At 40.5% G+C, this 14,484-nt stretch overlaps 1 protein-coding gene across 4 annotated transcripts in view; it reads right to left on the bottom strand.

Moving 5' to 3' along the window:
• P2RX5 (purinergic receptor P2X 5) overlaps positions 1–14,484 on the bottom strand; it is a 93,004-nt gene that overhangs the window by 15,526 nt on the left and 62,994 nt on the right. For all 4 annotated transcript variants that reach the window (XM_058164026.1, XM_058164027.1, XM_058164025.1 and 1 more), the window contains 3 exons: positions 12,271–12,346; positions 3,346–3,442; positions 1,198–1,278 (listed from right to left, as the gene is read on the bottom strand). In XM_058164026.1, coding sequence (XP_058020009.1) covers positions 1,198–1,278; positions 3,346–3,442; positions 12,271–12,346 — 254 coding nt within the window. The remainder of the gene's footprint in view (positions 1–1,197; positions 1,279–3,345; positions 3,443–12,270; positions 12,347–14,484) is intronic.

The raw sequence follows: 14,484 nt of genomic DNA, 5'->3' as shown, positions 1-14,484 counted from the left end.
ACACCCCATGGCCTATATAAAGGATCTGCTTTCTGGCAGTCTCTGAGTCAGGCAAAGTCGAACTTATCTTGCTGAAGTCACTTACTGGTCTCCTGCCTGCTCTGAGGACTTTGCTAGGACTTTGGGCAGAGCTGCAGAGGCAAGCCTGATTCGGATTTCCCTGACCCGGCCGTCAGCGGAGGAGTGGGACACGACAATATGATGGTGCAGAAAACCATAACCGATGCTGAAGGGCAAGCTATTCCCGGTTAGTCCTCAGCTTACAACAATTCGTTTAATGACCGTTCAGTGGTTACAACGCCACTGGAAAAAATGACTTACGTCCATGTTTCACACTTACGGCCGCTGCAGCATCTTCGCGGTCACACGAAAATTAAGATGCTTGGCAACTAGTTCATATTTATGACGGGTTTTATTGTCCCGGGGTCACGTGATCCCCTTTTGCGACCTTCTGCCAAGCGGAATCAATGAGGTTGCCAGATTCGCTTAACGTCCATGTTACTGACTTAACGACGGCAGCGATTCCCTTAACAACGATGGCAAGAAATTTCGCGAAAGGGGGGCAAAACTCATTTAACAACTGTCTTGCTTAGCAACGGAATTTTTCCGGCCCAATTTGTGGTTGTAACTAGCGGCACCGGACTTTATTAAACGGGAATGCTTTTTCTGGCGGGCACATTGTTCTTTTTTTCATCTGTCTGTTGTTTTTATAATTGTAATGTTTTGTGCTCTTAGGGAGCTGATGGCCTTTCGGACTTTAATTTTAAAAAAATAAGTTAAAACATGGGACGCTGTCATTTAGAATTTCAGTCTTGCATCACCCCTTAAATCGGTCGTCTTGGAAAAGCCGTTTATTGTTCTTTTCCTTTTCGTAATCTCGTCTCTCATAAACTTTGATCCACATATATCCACAGAGCCAGTGGTGGGATTCAAGTAATTTAACAACCGGTTCTCTGTCCTAATGATTTCTTCCAACAACCAGTTTACCAATTGCTCAGAAAGTTAACAACCGGTTCTCCCGAAGTGGTGCGAACTGGCTGAATCCCATCACTGCACAGAGCCCGTTTCTGCTTTTTTTTTTTCTCCCAAACTGACTTCTCCCAAAATTTGGCAACTTGTTCTAGCAGGCAGAACATTTTCTAGAATGGTGACAAAAACGATTAAAAGAAGAAAAGGAGAAAAGAAGGAAAAACTTACTTGGAAAAATTAAACTTGGGGAAACGGATGGTGTTCTTGATATAAACCGTGAAATTCTCTGCATCGGCCAGAAGAGCTGATCTTAAAAATCAATAAATTGGTTGGTAAAGTGAATTCTTTCAGAATAGAAATAGAATAGCAATAGCAATAGGAATAGAGAATGGAATGGAATGGAATGGAATAGAATAGAATAGAATAGAATAGAATAGAATAGAATAGAATAGAATAGAATAGAATAGAATAGAAAATATGGAATGGAATGGAATGGAATGGAATGGAATGGAATGGAATAGAATAGAATAGAATAGAATAGAATAGAATAGAAAATATGGAATGGAATGGAATGGAATGGAATGGAATAGAATAGAATAGAAAATATGGAATGGAATAGAATGGAATGGAATAGAATAGAATAGAATAGAATAGAATAGAATAGAATAGAATAGAATAGAATAGAAAATATGGAATGGAATAGAATAGAATGGAATAGAATAGAATAGAATAGAAAATATGGAATGGAATGGAATGGAATAGAATAGAATAGAATAGAATAGAATAGAATAGAATAGAATAGAATAGAATAGAATAGAATAGAATAGAATAGAAAATATGGAATGGAATAGAATAGAATGGAATGGAATGGAATAGAATAGAATAGAATAGAATAGAATAGAATAGAATAGAATAGAAAATATGGAATGGAATGGAATGGAATGGAATGGAATAGAATGGAATAGAATAGAATAGAATAGAATAGAATAGAATAGAATAGAATAGAAAATATGGAATGGAATAGAATAGAATGGAATAGAATAGAAAATATGGAATGGAATAGAATGGAATGGAATAGAATAGAATAGAATAGAATAGAATAGAAAATATGGAATGGAATGGAATGGAATGGAATGGAATAGAATAGAATAGAATAGAATAGAATAGAATAGAATAGAAAATATGGAATGGAATGGAATGGAATGGAATGGAATGGAATGGAATAGAATAGAATAGAATAGAATAGAATAGAATAGAATAGAATAGAATAGAAAATATGGAATGGAATGGAATGGAATGGAATGGAATGGAATAGAATAGAATAGAAAATATGGAATGGAATAGAATGGAATGGAATAGAATAGAATAGAATAGAATAGAATAGAATAGAATAGAATAGAAAATATGGAATGGAATAGAATAGAATGGAATAGAATAGAATAGAATAGAAAATATGGAATGGAATAGAATGGAATGGAATGGAATAGAATAGAATAGAATAGAATAGAATAGAATAGAATAGAATAGAATAGAATAGAATAGAATAGAATAGAAAATATGGAATGGAATAGAATGGAATGGAATGGAATAGAATAGAATAGAATAGAATAGAATAGAATAGAATAGAATAGAATAGAATAGAATAGAATAGAATAGAAAATATGGAATGGAATAGAATAGAATGGACTAGAATAGAATAGAATAGAAAATATGGAATAGAATAGAATAGAATAGAAAATATGGAATAGAATAGAATAGAATGGAATAGAATAGAAAATATGGAATGGAATAGAATGGAATGGAATGGAATAGAATAGAATAGAATAGAATAGAATAGAATAGAAAATATGGAATGGAATAGAATAGAATGGAATAGAATAGAATAGAATAGAAAATATGGAATGGAATGGAATGGAATGGAATGGAATAGAATGGAATAGAATAGAATAGAATAGAATAGAATAGAATAGAATAGAATAGAATAGAATAGAAAATATGGAATGGAATAGAATAGAATGGAATGGAATGGAATGGAATGGAATGGAATAGAATAGAATAGAATAGAATAGAATAGAAAATATGGAATGGAATAGAATAGAATGGAATAGAATAGAAAATATGGAATTGAATAGAATAGAATAGAATAGAATAGAATAGAAAAGAAAAGAAAATATGGAATGGAATAGAATAGAATGGAATGGAATGGTATAGAATAAGAAAATATGGAATGGAATTTAATGGAATGGATGCTTTAACTTGAATTCTATACTGAGTAAGGGGTTGAGTAGATGACCTCAAGGGACCCCTAGCCTTCAAAGCCTCAGTTTCCATGGAAAAGATGTTTTGTTTTGTGGTTGTTGTTTTTTTCAAACTCACTTTGTTCTGTCTTTCTTCTCCACGGGGCACCAAGCTAGGATTTCGCACGTCCCACTGATATTATTCCCCATTTTTATGCACGCTCCGGTCTTGATACCTGTGGGAACGTAGAAAAGGATTAGAAAAACGTCATCCAGGTTATAATTTCGTGAATCACTGAAATATTTTTTCAGGTGGGCTCAAGAGGAGGGATAATGGCAGGCATGTTGGTGGATAGGTCAAAAAAGTCAATATGGCGGTCGCAACCGAACACACTACACACGGCAAATGGATAGAGCTATAAACTCACCTTTGCAAAGTCTGTTTTGAGGTGTGTTTATTTTTACCTCCTCTTCATATGCCGTTAGTCCAGTGTTTCTCAATCGTGGCAACTTGAGGATGTGTGGACTTCAATTCCCAGAATTCCCCAGCCAGCTGGCTAGCTGGGGAATTCTGGGAGTTGAAGTCCACACATCCTCAAGTTGCCACAGTTGAGAAACAGTGCGTTAGTCCTTGGCGTACAACAGTTCATTTAGCAACAACGGCAGTGAAAAAAAGGTGACATATTTTCACACTTAATGACCGCTGCGTCATTCCCTGTGGTTTTGTGATCAGAATTCAGACGCTCAGCAACTGACTCACATTTATGACGGTTGTTGCAGCGGCCCCGGAATCACGTGATCCCTTTTTGTGACTTTCTGTCGAGCAAAGTCAATGGGGGAGCCCGATTCACTTAACAACGGTGTGACTAAGTTAGCAACTACAGTGATTCGCTTAACGACACGTGGCAAGAAAATGGAGTGAAACTCACTTTTCACATATGCCTCGCTTAGCAACATAAATTTGGGGCTCAGTTGTGGTCGTAAGTTGTGGACTAGCTGTATAACCCAACAAACGGGTAGAGTTGCAATCTCACAATTGCAAATTCCATTTTGAATTTTTTTTGGGACTTTCGCCCCCGTTCAGCTGCCACTGTGTAATGGTGGACACTATGATGAAAAAAAAAATGAAATTTTATAATTTAAAATTTTATTTGTTTGTTTGTTTATAAAATGTATTTGCTGCCTCACCTCGTATCCAATGACTCTGCCCAGCACGATCTGTGCTTGATACTTTATGACGTTATTATGTCATAAAATGCTTGACAATAATTTCTTTTCTTTTTTTTTTTTATTCAAAAAGTTTTACAAAAAAATTTTTCCCCCTTTCCCCCCAACCCCCCTCCCTTCACTGATCCCTCCCCCCTCCCCCCTGACTTCCCGGAAGAAGCACAAGGTATAGTTAAAAATAAAACAAACATATGCTAAGAAAATTTTTCCCCAAAACTATTATACCAATTTTCCCTCTCTAGCTCTGACTTCCTCCTAACATAACCAAAATCCTTCAGAAAAAAAAAATTAACAATTAACGGTAATAAAATATATAAATCAATAGAACAAATTAATCCTAAAAAAAATGGCAAGAGACAAAAGTATTATCCTTGAAACGAGGTTGTTTTGAATTATTAACAGACAAAAATATTAGTGTCCCTGAAAGACAATATGTGAGGAAGATCTGGAAGAAATGGGTTGATTATATGTTTTATATCTATCATAAAAGACTAGGTATTTGGATTTATACTGGATTTTGACGAGGAAGGACTAAATTTGAATAGATATTGTAATTTTCGGTATTGAAATTTCATAATGTGTTGTACTGTATTTTAAATAGAATATTCTTGAAATATTTTATGTAAGAAAGACCTGGGGGGAAAATTATATGGTTATATAAGCTATAAGGGTGATATTCTTTGAATTGGATTGGATTTGTATGCTTTAACTGGTTTTAAATAATTTCTTTTTTTTTTATTAAAAAGTTTTACAGAAAATTTCCACAAATGCCTCCCCTCGGCCCCCTCCCCCCCTCTTCCCTCCCACCTCCATCCAATCCCGCCCCCCCCCCTCCCGGGCTTCCCAGAGCAAAATACAGGGTATAACATCTAACAATCATAAGCTAGAATACGCTAACGATCCATAAACTCCCATGACAATAATTTCTATGTCATATAGCTTTTTATCAAATTGGCCAAATTTAATTCCACGGGAGTCTTAGGTCCTGCATTTTGGATGGACTGTGTAAGTGATTTCCTTTTTTTTTTTGAGCTCGGTTCAAAAATTGTTGCCTTACGATGCACCGTTTTGCCCAGTTAAAGGTTACAAACAGGTTACAAACAGACACAAGAGTTTTAGTTGCATTTAGAAGAGGAACGGGGAAAATTTGGGGGGGAAAACCAGAAATATCTCTCTTTGCAGTTTGGAAAAAAAAGTGTCAGGTTTAGGAAATAAGGAAAGGCTAAAATTATCCTTTGGAAAAACAATTTTACAGTAAATCCCCTTCAAATCCATCCCAGGAAAATGTCTAAGGAGATTCTCAGTCATCCAGGTCAGGGTTTTTGGTTTTTTTTAATTTGCATTTATAACCCGCCCTTCTCCGAAGACTCAGGGCGGCTTACACTATGTCAAGCAATAGTCTTCATCCATTTGTATATTATATACAAAGTCAACTTTTATTGCCCCCAACAATCTGGGTCCTCATTTTACCTACCTTATAAAGGATGGAAGGCTGAGTCAACCTTGGGCCTGGTGGGACTAGAACCTGCAGTAATTGCAGGCAGCTGTGTTAATAACAGACTGCATTAGTCTGTTAAGCCACAAGAGGCCCTTGTAGCCACAAGAGGTTGTCCCAAAGGTGCTTTTTTCATGAGGCAACTGGACTTTCTGTTTTTTTTTCTTTGAAGACCGTTTTGCTTCTTATCCAAGAAGCTTCTTCAGCTCTGACCGAATGGTGGGGAATGGAAGGATTGATACTCCTGGCAGACAGCTGGTCATTTGCGTCCTTTTTAGAGAGTCGTTGAGGCCACTTGGAGGTTTATCTGTGTCCTCAGTGTGACCTGAGTGGGGCAAATGGGTGCAGAGCCTTCTACCTACAATGCAGTCCTTTCAGCAGTTCCAAGAAGGCTCCGCACCCATTTGCACCACTCAGGTGACCCTGAGGACACAGATAAACCTCCAAGCGGCCTCAACGACTCTCTAAAAGTTTGCAAATGACCAGCTTTGTCTGCAAGGAATTTAAATCCTTTCCATTCCCTACCATCCGGTCAGAGCTGAAGAAGCTTCTTGGATGAGAAGCGAAACGTCTTCAAAGAAAAACCAGGAAGCTCTGTTGCCTGTTGTTCGACCTTTGGAACATTCAGGGAAAACTTAGGTTTTTAATGTTATTTACATCTCTTTATTTATTATTTATTATTTATTTATTTATTTATTTATTTGTCAAACACAACAATATATATATATAAGCGTGAAATAACCATACGAATTGGATACAACCAAAGGAAACATTAGGACAGGAACTGTAGGCACGCTGGTGCTCTTATGCACTCCCCTTACGGACCTCTTAGGAATGGGGTGAGGTCAACAGTAGACAGTTTTTGGTTGAAGCTTTGGGGATTTTGAGAAGAGACTACAGAGTCAGGTAGTGTGTTTCCAAGCATTAACAACTCTGTTACAGAAGTCATATTTTCTGCAGTCAAGATTGGAGCGTTTCACTTTAAGTTTAAATCTATTGTGTGCTTGTGTATTGTTGTGATTGAAGCTGAAGTAGTCTTTGACAGGAAGGACATTGTAATAGATGATTCTATGAGTTAAACTCAGGTCATGTCGAAGGCGGCGGAGTTCTAGGTTTTCTAAACCCAGGGTTTCAAGTCTGGTGGGATAAGGTATTTTGTTGTGATCAGAGGAGTGGGGAACATCTTTTGTTTATCACTTGACGCTCTTCTTTTTTTCCCCCAGTTTTGCAAAGTCAGCTTAATATTTCCATTTGTTTAAAAAAAAAATATTTGAAAAAATGCCCAAAAGAGCAATTATCCCCGTTAATCCTATAATTAGCAAAATAGGGATGACTGATTCTCCTAGGGGAATTAAGAGCTCTCATGCGCAGAGGGATTTCAAACACTCTATCCTTGCTTTTTGCAGTAATTGATTTTAATTAATTACCTTATTGAGAGGTGCTGTTTGATTTTTTTTTTTTAGCAGAGATCGCTCTGGAGTTTTTAATCTTGTTACAAAAGGCTTTATTTATCCTCTCTATTTAGCCTGAAGTGGCATTGTTCACTTTGATGTTTTAATCCTGCGTATCTAAACTGCTGTGACTGAATGCAGTTGGTGAGATTTTACGGGTATTCCTTGACTTACGACTCAACACTTCAGCCCAAAATTTATGTGGCTGAGCGAAACGTTTGCGAAATGAGTTTTGCCCTGTTTTACAACCTTTTATGCTGCAGTTGTTAAGTTAAAAATAGAATAGAGTAGAGTAGAGTAGAGTAGAGTAGAGTAGAGTAGAGTAGAGTAGAGTAGAGTAGAGTAGAATAGAATAGAATAGAATAGAATAGAATAGAATAGAATTTTTTATTGGCCAAGTGTGATTGGACACACAAGGAATTTGACTTGGTGCGTATGCTCTCAGCGTACATAAAGGAAAAGATACCTTCATCAAGGTACAATACTTACAACATTTAATGATAGTCATAGGGTACAAATTTAACACTTAATGATACAACACTTAATGATAGACATAGGCTAAAAATAAGCAATCAGGAAACAATATCAATATAAATCGTAAGGATACAAGCAATGCAGTTACAGTCATACAGTCATCAGTGGAAGGAGATGGGTGGTAGGAACGATGAGAAGTTTAATAGTAATGCAGACTTAGTAAATAGTTTGACAGTGTTGAGGGAATTATTTGTTTAGCAGAGTGATGGCCTTCGGGAAAAAACTGTTCTTGTGTCTAGTTGTTCTGGGGTGCAGTGCTCTATAGCGTCGTTTTGAGGGTAGGAATTGAAACAGTTTATGTCCTGGATGTGAGGGGTCTGTAAAAATTTTCACAGCCCTCTTTTTGACTCGTGCAGGTTGTTAAGTGAATCTGGCTTGCCCATTGCTTATTAGAAGTTCGCAAAAGGGGATCACGTGACCCTGGGGGGCACTCTAACCGTCGTAAATACGAGTCAGCTGCCAACCCATGGGGTTGCAGCAGTGGTTGTGTGAAAAATGGTCCTAACTTAAGTGCCATTGTAACTTTGAAACGGTCACTAAATGAACTGCTGTTAAGTCACGGACTACCTGTAATGCCATCAGGAGCGACAATAATAATTAAAAAAAGGGAGAAAAATTACAAAATGCAAAAACCGGCAAATAGAAGGAGAAACAACTGTGACAAAAGAAAGCAAAGGATCATCAGAATCAGAATAGAGAATAGGTCCCTTCCAGAATAGAGCTGGAAGGGACCTTGGAGGTCTTCTAGTCCAGCCCCCTGCTAAAATAATATTAATTATTAATAAACGAACTGGATGAAATCCCAGAACATCTGGAACACTCCTGGAACATCATCGGCATTGACAAAATCCCTGTCAGTCAACAGCAGAAGGTAGTTTTGCTTGGAACAGCTTATATCCTACCATGAAAGCTTTCATATTATTCAGCAACAACCTCAAGCACCTGGGCCTCTGGTGGCTCAGCAGACTAAGTCTGTCTGTTATTAACAAAGCTGCTTGCGATTACTGCAAGTTCAAGTCCCACCAGGCCCAAGGTTGACTCAGCCTTCCATTCTTTATAAGGGAGGTAAAATGAGGACCCAGATTGTTGGGGGCAATAAGTTGACTTTGTAAATATACAAATAGAATGAAGACTATTGCCTTACACAGTGTAAGCCGCCCTGAGTCTTCGGAGAAGGGCGGGATATAAATGCAAATTAAAAAAAAAAAAGATGACCTCCAGGTCTTTTCCAGCCCTGCATTATGTAGTGCCAAGTTTGTAGTCCGTCCTTCCTTCCTTCCTTCCATCCTTCCTTCCTTCCCTCCCTTCTCCAAAGCACCTGAAGGCAGGAGAAGAAGCAACGGATGGAAACTAATCAACGGGAGAAGCAACCTAGAACTAAGGAGGAATTTCCTGACAATGAGAACAATTAATCAGTGGAACAGCTTGTCACCAGAAATTATGGGTGCTCCATCACTGGAGGTTTTTAAGAAGAGACTGGAGAGCCCTTTGTCTGAAATGGTATAGAGGGTCTCCTACCTGAGCAGAGGGTTGGACTAGAAGACCTCCAAGGTCCCTTCCAACTCTGTTATTCTGTATTCTGACTAGCTATGTATAAAACCTCCTCACATTCTTCTAGTTGCAGATTACAGACCATTTATCCGTCCCACGGAGCCAAGGGTAGATTGGAAGACAGAAATTATTTAGACTTTTGGGGGGCAGAGTATACAGGCAACTGTATACTCAATTTACAACTGTTCGTTTAGTGACCATTCAAAGTTACAAAGACAGACTTAGGACCGTTTTTCACACTTAACGACCGTTGCAGCAGCTGCTTGCAATTACTGCAGGTTCAAGCCCCACCAGGCCCAAGGTTGACTCAGCCTTCCATCCTTTATAAGGTAGGTAAAATGAGGACCCAGGTTGTTGGGGGGGCAATAAGTTGACTTTGTATATAATATACAAATGGATGAAGACTATTGCTTGACATCGTGTAAGCCGCCCTGAGTCTTCGGAGAAGGGCGGGATATAAATTCAAATAATAATAAAATAAAAAAAAGGACTTGATAGGGGGACAAAAATGGCAAAACCAGTCTAAACATCTGGCTAAATGTGCAATGAACGATCATCGTCAGAATAAATCACCATCCGTCCATTGCAAAAGGCAGCTTGACCTGGGTTAGATTAAATTCTGCCAAGAGACCTATTGTTGTGTCTCGTCCGATCTCACCACAGCCGGGGCCTTCTTATCTGCTTCCAAACATGGAGGAATGTCCTAGTATGCCTCCCGGCCCCAGCCCTGGCTCCATGCCCAGACAGGCTGAAGAGGAGGAAGTATCTCCAGCCCCCAGCTCTGGCTCCATGCCCAGGCAAACGGAGCAACTAGACCCCTCCCCCTCCTCCACAGCATGTGAGCCTGAGGGAGGTCAATTGCCAACAGCTGCAGACTGGAGTGACCCTCGCGTCAGAAGACTTGATAGGCGGAGGCAACAGAAGGAAGGGAGGGGCAGGCCTGGATAAGTGCTGAGTCATGGAGCCACACCCCATGGCCTATATAAAGGATCTGCTTTCTGGCATTCTCTGAGTCAGGCAAAGTCTAAACATATCTTGCTGAAGTCACTTTCTGGTCTCCTGCCTGCCCTGAGGACTTTGCTAGGACTTTGGCAGAGCTGCAGAGGCACGCCTGATTCGGATTTCCCTGACCCGGCCGTCAACGGAGGAGTGGGACACGACACCTATCTATAACATTATTAAACATCCACATCTGGCTCTCCCCAGCTCTCCGGACAGGTGGATAAAAATGCCAAATTAAATCTAGCTGACTATGCCATGAAACATCCTCATTATAATAAACTACCATCGGTCAATTGCAGAAGACAGATTGACTTGGAATAGTTCGGGAGCAAGAACTATAATGTTATTTAAAAAGAACATGTAAATTTTAACAGTAACAGAGTTGGAAGGGACCTTGGAGGTCATCTAGTCTAACCCCCTTGTTCTGTTTCCCTCCCCCAATACTCCCAACAAAGAGTCAGTCAAAGGCCTTCTTTTCTAGTTTATTTACATAGATAAATGTTCTGGCCACGTCTACCCACGCGCCTGCCAAATTTCTGGAGATAGCTAGGAAATTATTGATAAGGCCGGAGTTACTTACTAAGATATTCTTCCCTCAATTGAAACAGTTTGCCCGCGCAAATTCACTGCTTTGTCCAAGACAAAAAGCCAGGAAGTTCCGCCTCCTGCTTTTATAGCCTCTGTAGGTGTCACTCCGTGACTCATCATTCTTTGACTTTTTCCCAATGCCTCCTCTGCTGCACGCGCCAGTCACATCTGCGCAGTCTTGCATCAAGCCAAAATTGTTCTTTTGGCGTTGCCAAATCAGAAGAAGGCCCGGGAGAATCAGGCCTTGCCGGCCCCTTCTCCTCCCTTTGGGTGGGTGCCAGGGAGGGAGAGGGCCCAGGAGAAGCAGGCCTTGCCAGGTCTTCTTCTTCACTTTCTGAATCATCCGAGTCCAGGAGTCCGAGTTCAGGAACCTGGGTCACAACACCCCTGCTCACGCAGGAGACCTGTACTAGATTCGAACCACTGAACTGCCAACCTTTCTGATCGACAAGTTCAGTGTCTTAGCCACTGAGACACCTAGTCAGGCTAATGTTGTGACCCAGGCCCAAGTAGGTAGTAGTAGACACAATCAGTTCAAAAACAGACTTTATTAGAACAGCTAAGAATTAACTCATTCTCAGCGTAGTCCAAACTAAATCAAAGCAAATTTTTCATAACATAATTCTTCAGTCTTATCACCAACCTTGGGTCTAATTTAGGCAAACTGCCAAAGGCTTTTCTTGGCAAAAGTTCAATAGCAGAAGATGCCGACAAGAAATAAATGCAGCAAGGCAAGGAGCAATTCTATCAACGTTGTTTTCCGGCAAATAGCCCAAACGCCATTGCTGGTCTTTTAAGCCTTATGGGAGGGGCCAATCATCTCTTGGCCCTACTCCCGAGTCGTCCTCTTTGCCTGAGCTGCTCTTGCCTTCTGGCAGCTCTTCTCATGCGTGTATTAGGAACAGGCTCCTCCTGTTCCTCTGCCTCACTACTGTCAGCCTCTGGAGGCTCCGGAGTCTGTACCTCACTCCCCGATGGCCCTAGCCCCACCTCAGCCTCCGACGCAGAGCCCTCATCCGGGCCTTCCCCAGCCTCCAGGACTGGTCCATATTCTTCCTCAGCCTCATCACTGTCTGACTCCGTTGCCAGCTCCGCAGGCTACTGGCGGACCACAACAGCTAATCTGTGCCTATCTTAAGTTCTTGGGAAGGACTCAGAGTGGAGATACAAATGCTAAATCCAGTTGATCTGAAATAATATTTAATAGCAATTATACCATTGCCAGCTATCACGGCTTCTCCCCGAGAACAGTCCTTGTCGCGGTAACACAAGGCATCTGGAATACCCGGGTTCTGGAGGAGACAGGAAGGACAAAATTATCTTTTTAAAGTCTTAAAAGAACTCAAGGCTGGAACTCAACAGGAATTCTTCCAGGATCATACTTTAAACCAGCGGTTCTCAACCTGTGGGTCGGGACCCCGTTGGGGGTTGAATGACGATTTGCCAGGGGTCGCCTAAGACCATCAGAAATATGGGAAGTATACTTGCGAGTCGAAGAATCGCGTTCCAATGGTTGACTCCACAAGCCAGCTGCAGGCTCTTCAAACCGCTAGCCGAATTCGGCTTCAGGCGCGATGAATTAAAAAAGAGAGAAATCTTTGCTCCGATGTCTCCCTCTCAAGCCAGCTGCAATCACTCCCAATCGCTAGCCTAATCTGGCTTCAGGCGCGATGAACTTAATAGGGGAGGAGTCTCCGCTTTAATGCCTCCGTCCTCAAGGCAATCGCAAGCAGTTCAGATCGCTAGCCAAGACGGCTTCAGGCGCGATCAATTCAAAACGAAAATAATTTTACGGTTGGGGTCGCCACATCGTGGGGAATTGTATTAAATAGGTTGCAGCACTATAAAAGTTGAGAACCACTGCTTTAAACTGATCAAGATACAGGGGAGGATGGGATATAAACCTGAACCCTGATGTTGCCTTCTTCTCATGAAGAACCACTAAAGAAACTCGGTTTGTTTGGCCCAAGGTTTCTAAAGCTTGGCCACTTTTAAGATGAGTGGACTTCCACTCCCAGAATTCCTCCATTGGCAATGCCATATCTATCATCCATCCATCCATCCATCCATCCATCCATCCATCCATCCATCCATCCATCTACGTACTAACTACCTAATTACTGTACTACCTCCCTATTATCTGTCTCTATTTTAACAATAAAAAGAATGCTACAAAACTATAAAAATACAAAATATACCCTGTTTCCTCTAAAATAAGACCTCCCCAGATAATAAGCCCAATCGGGCTTTTGAGCGCATGCGCTAAAATAAGGCCTCCCCAAAAATAAGCCCTCCCCAAAAATATTAAACCGCACGTGCAGCAGAGCTGGAAATCAGGTAAGATGGCAAGAGGAGCCCCATCTTGCTCCATGCGCTAAAATAAGGCCTCCCCAAAAATAAGCCCTCCCCAAAAATATTAAACCGCACGTGCAGCAGAGCTGGAAATCAGGTAAGATGGCAAGAGGAGCCCCATCTTGCTCCATGCGCCCCAAAATAATAATACTTCCCCGAAAATAAGACCATGCACTTATTTCAGGGTTCAAAAAAATATATAAGACAGGGTCTTATTTTTGGGGAAACACGGTAGCTAAAAGATGCAAAGGGTGGAAGAGTAGAGTGGGAGGTGGGATCTGATATTTAACAGATGCCTAGTGGCCGTCTCACTTAGCAACAGACATTTGGGGCTCCACTGTGGTCATATGTCGAGGACTCCCTGTCCAGTATTTGATTCCAAGAGAGACGGGCGGTTACGAAATGTGAAATATAAATAAGTCAATTCCAAAGGAGAAAAAAAAAATCCTGAAATATTTTAAGCATCCATTTATCATCCTTCGTTTCTCCTCTTGTGATTATTTAGGGTAAAGAGCAATACTTCGCTCCAAATCTCCCAGGGCTGAACGTTATATTATTTATAGCTTCCTGGCATCACATTGAATTGATCGGACCTTCTAAATGGCCTTGACCAAAGGCAAAACACCAATAAATATTTGTACCAAGCAGCCAAGAGCAATACAATCATATAATGTTTATTATTTTTTTTCCCTCCCTGCATCAAACTCAAAAGACACCTTGAACAAAATCACTGCCTTTCCTTTTCTTCAATAATGTAAGAGAAGCCTTAGCATGTCCCAGTTTTATCACTGTTAAGTTCGGGAAGTAACGAGGCTGGAGACCAGGGTAGTGACAACAGCTCTTTAATATAGGGTGAACCCAGCAACCTGGCTGGGGAAAAACCTCTCCTTATATACTGTTTAACCGGCGGCTTCAACCAATCAGCAACGTGCTTGTTTCCCGCCAAAACATTTAAAGATACATAACACTCCTCCCCTCCCAGAAAACACTTTACCTATATTTACATATTATTTACATGTTATTTTTCGACGTAGTCACGCAAATAACCTGGGCGTCTCCTGATTCTTTCGGACCTGCG

This window comes from Ahaetulla prasina, chromosome 1 (genome assembly GCF_028640845.1).
Source record: "Ahaetulla prasina isolate Xishuangbanna chromosome 1, ASM2864084v1, whole genome shotgun sequence".
Classification (NCBI taxonomy): Eukaryota; Metazoa; Chordata; class Lepidosauria; order Squamata; family Colubridae; genus Ahaetulla; species Ahaetulla prasina.
Note: the sequence above shows the minus strand (reverse complement) of the source record. Positions and strands in the feature narration are given on the sequence as shown.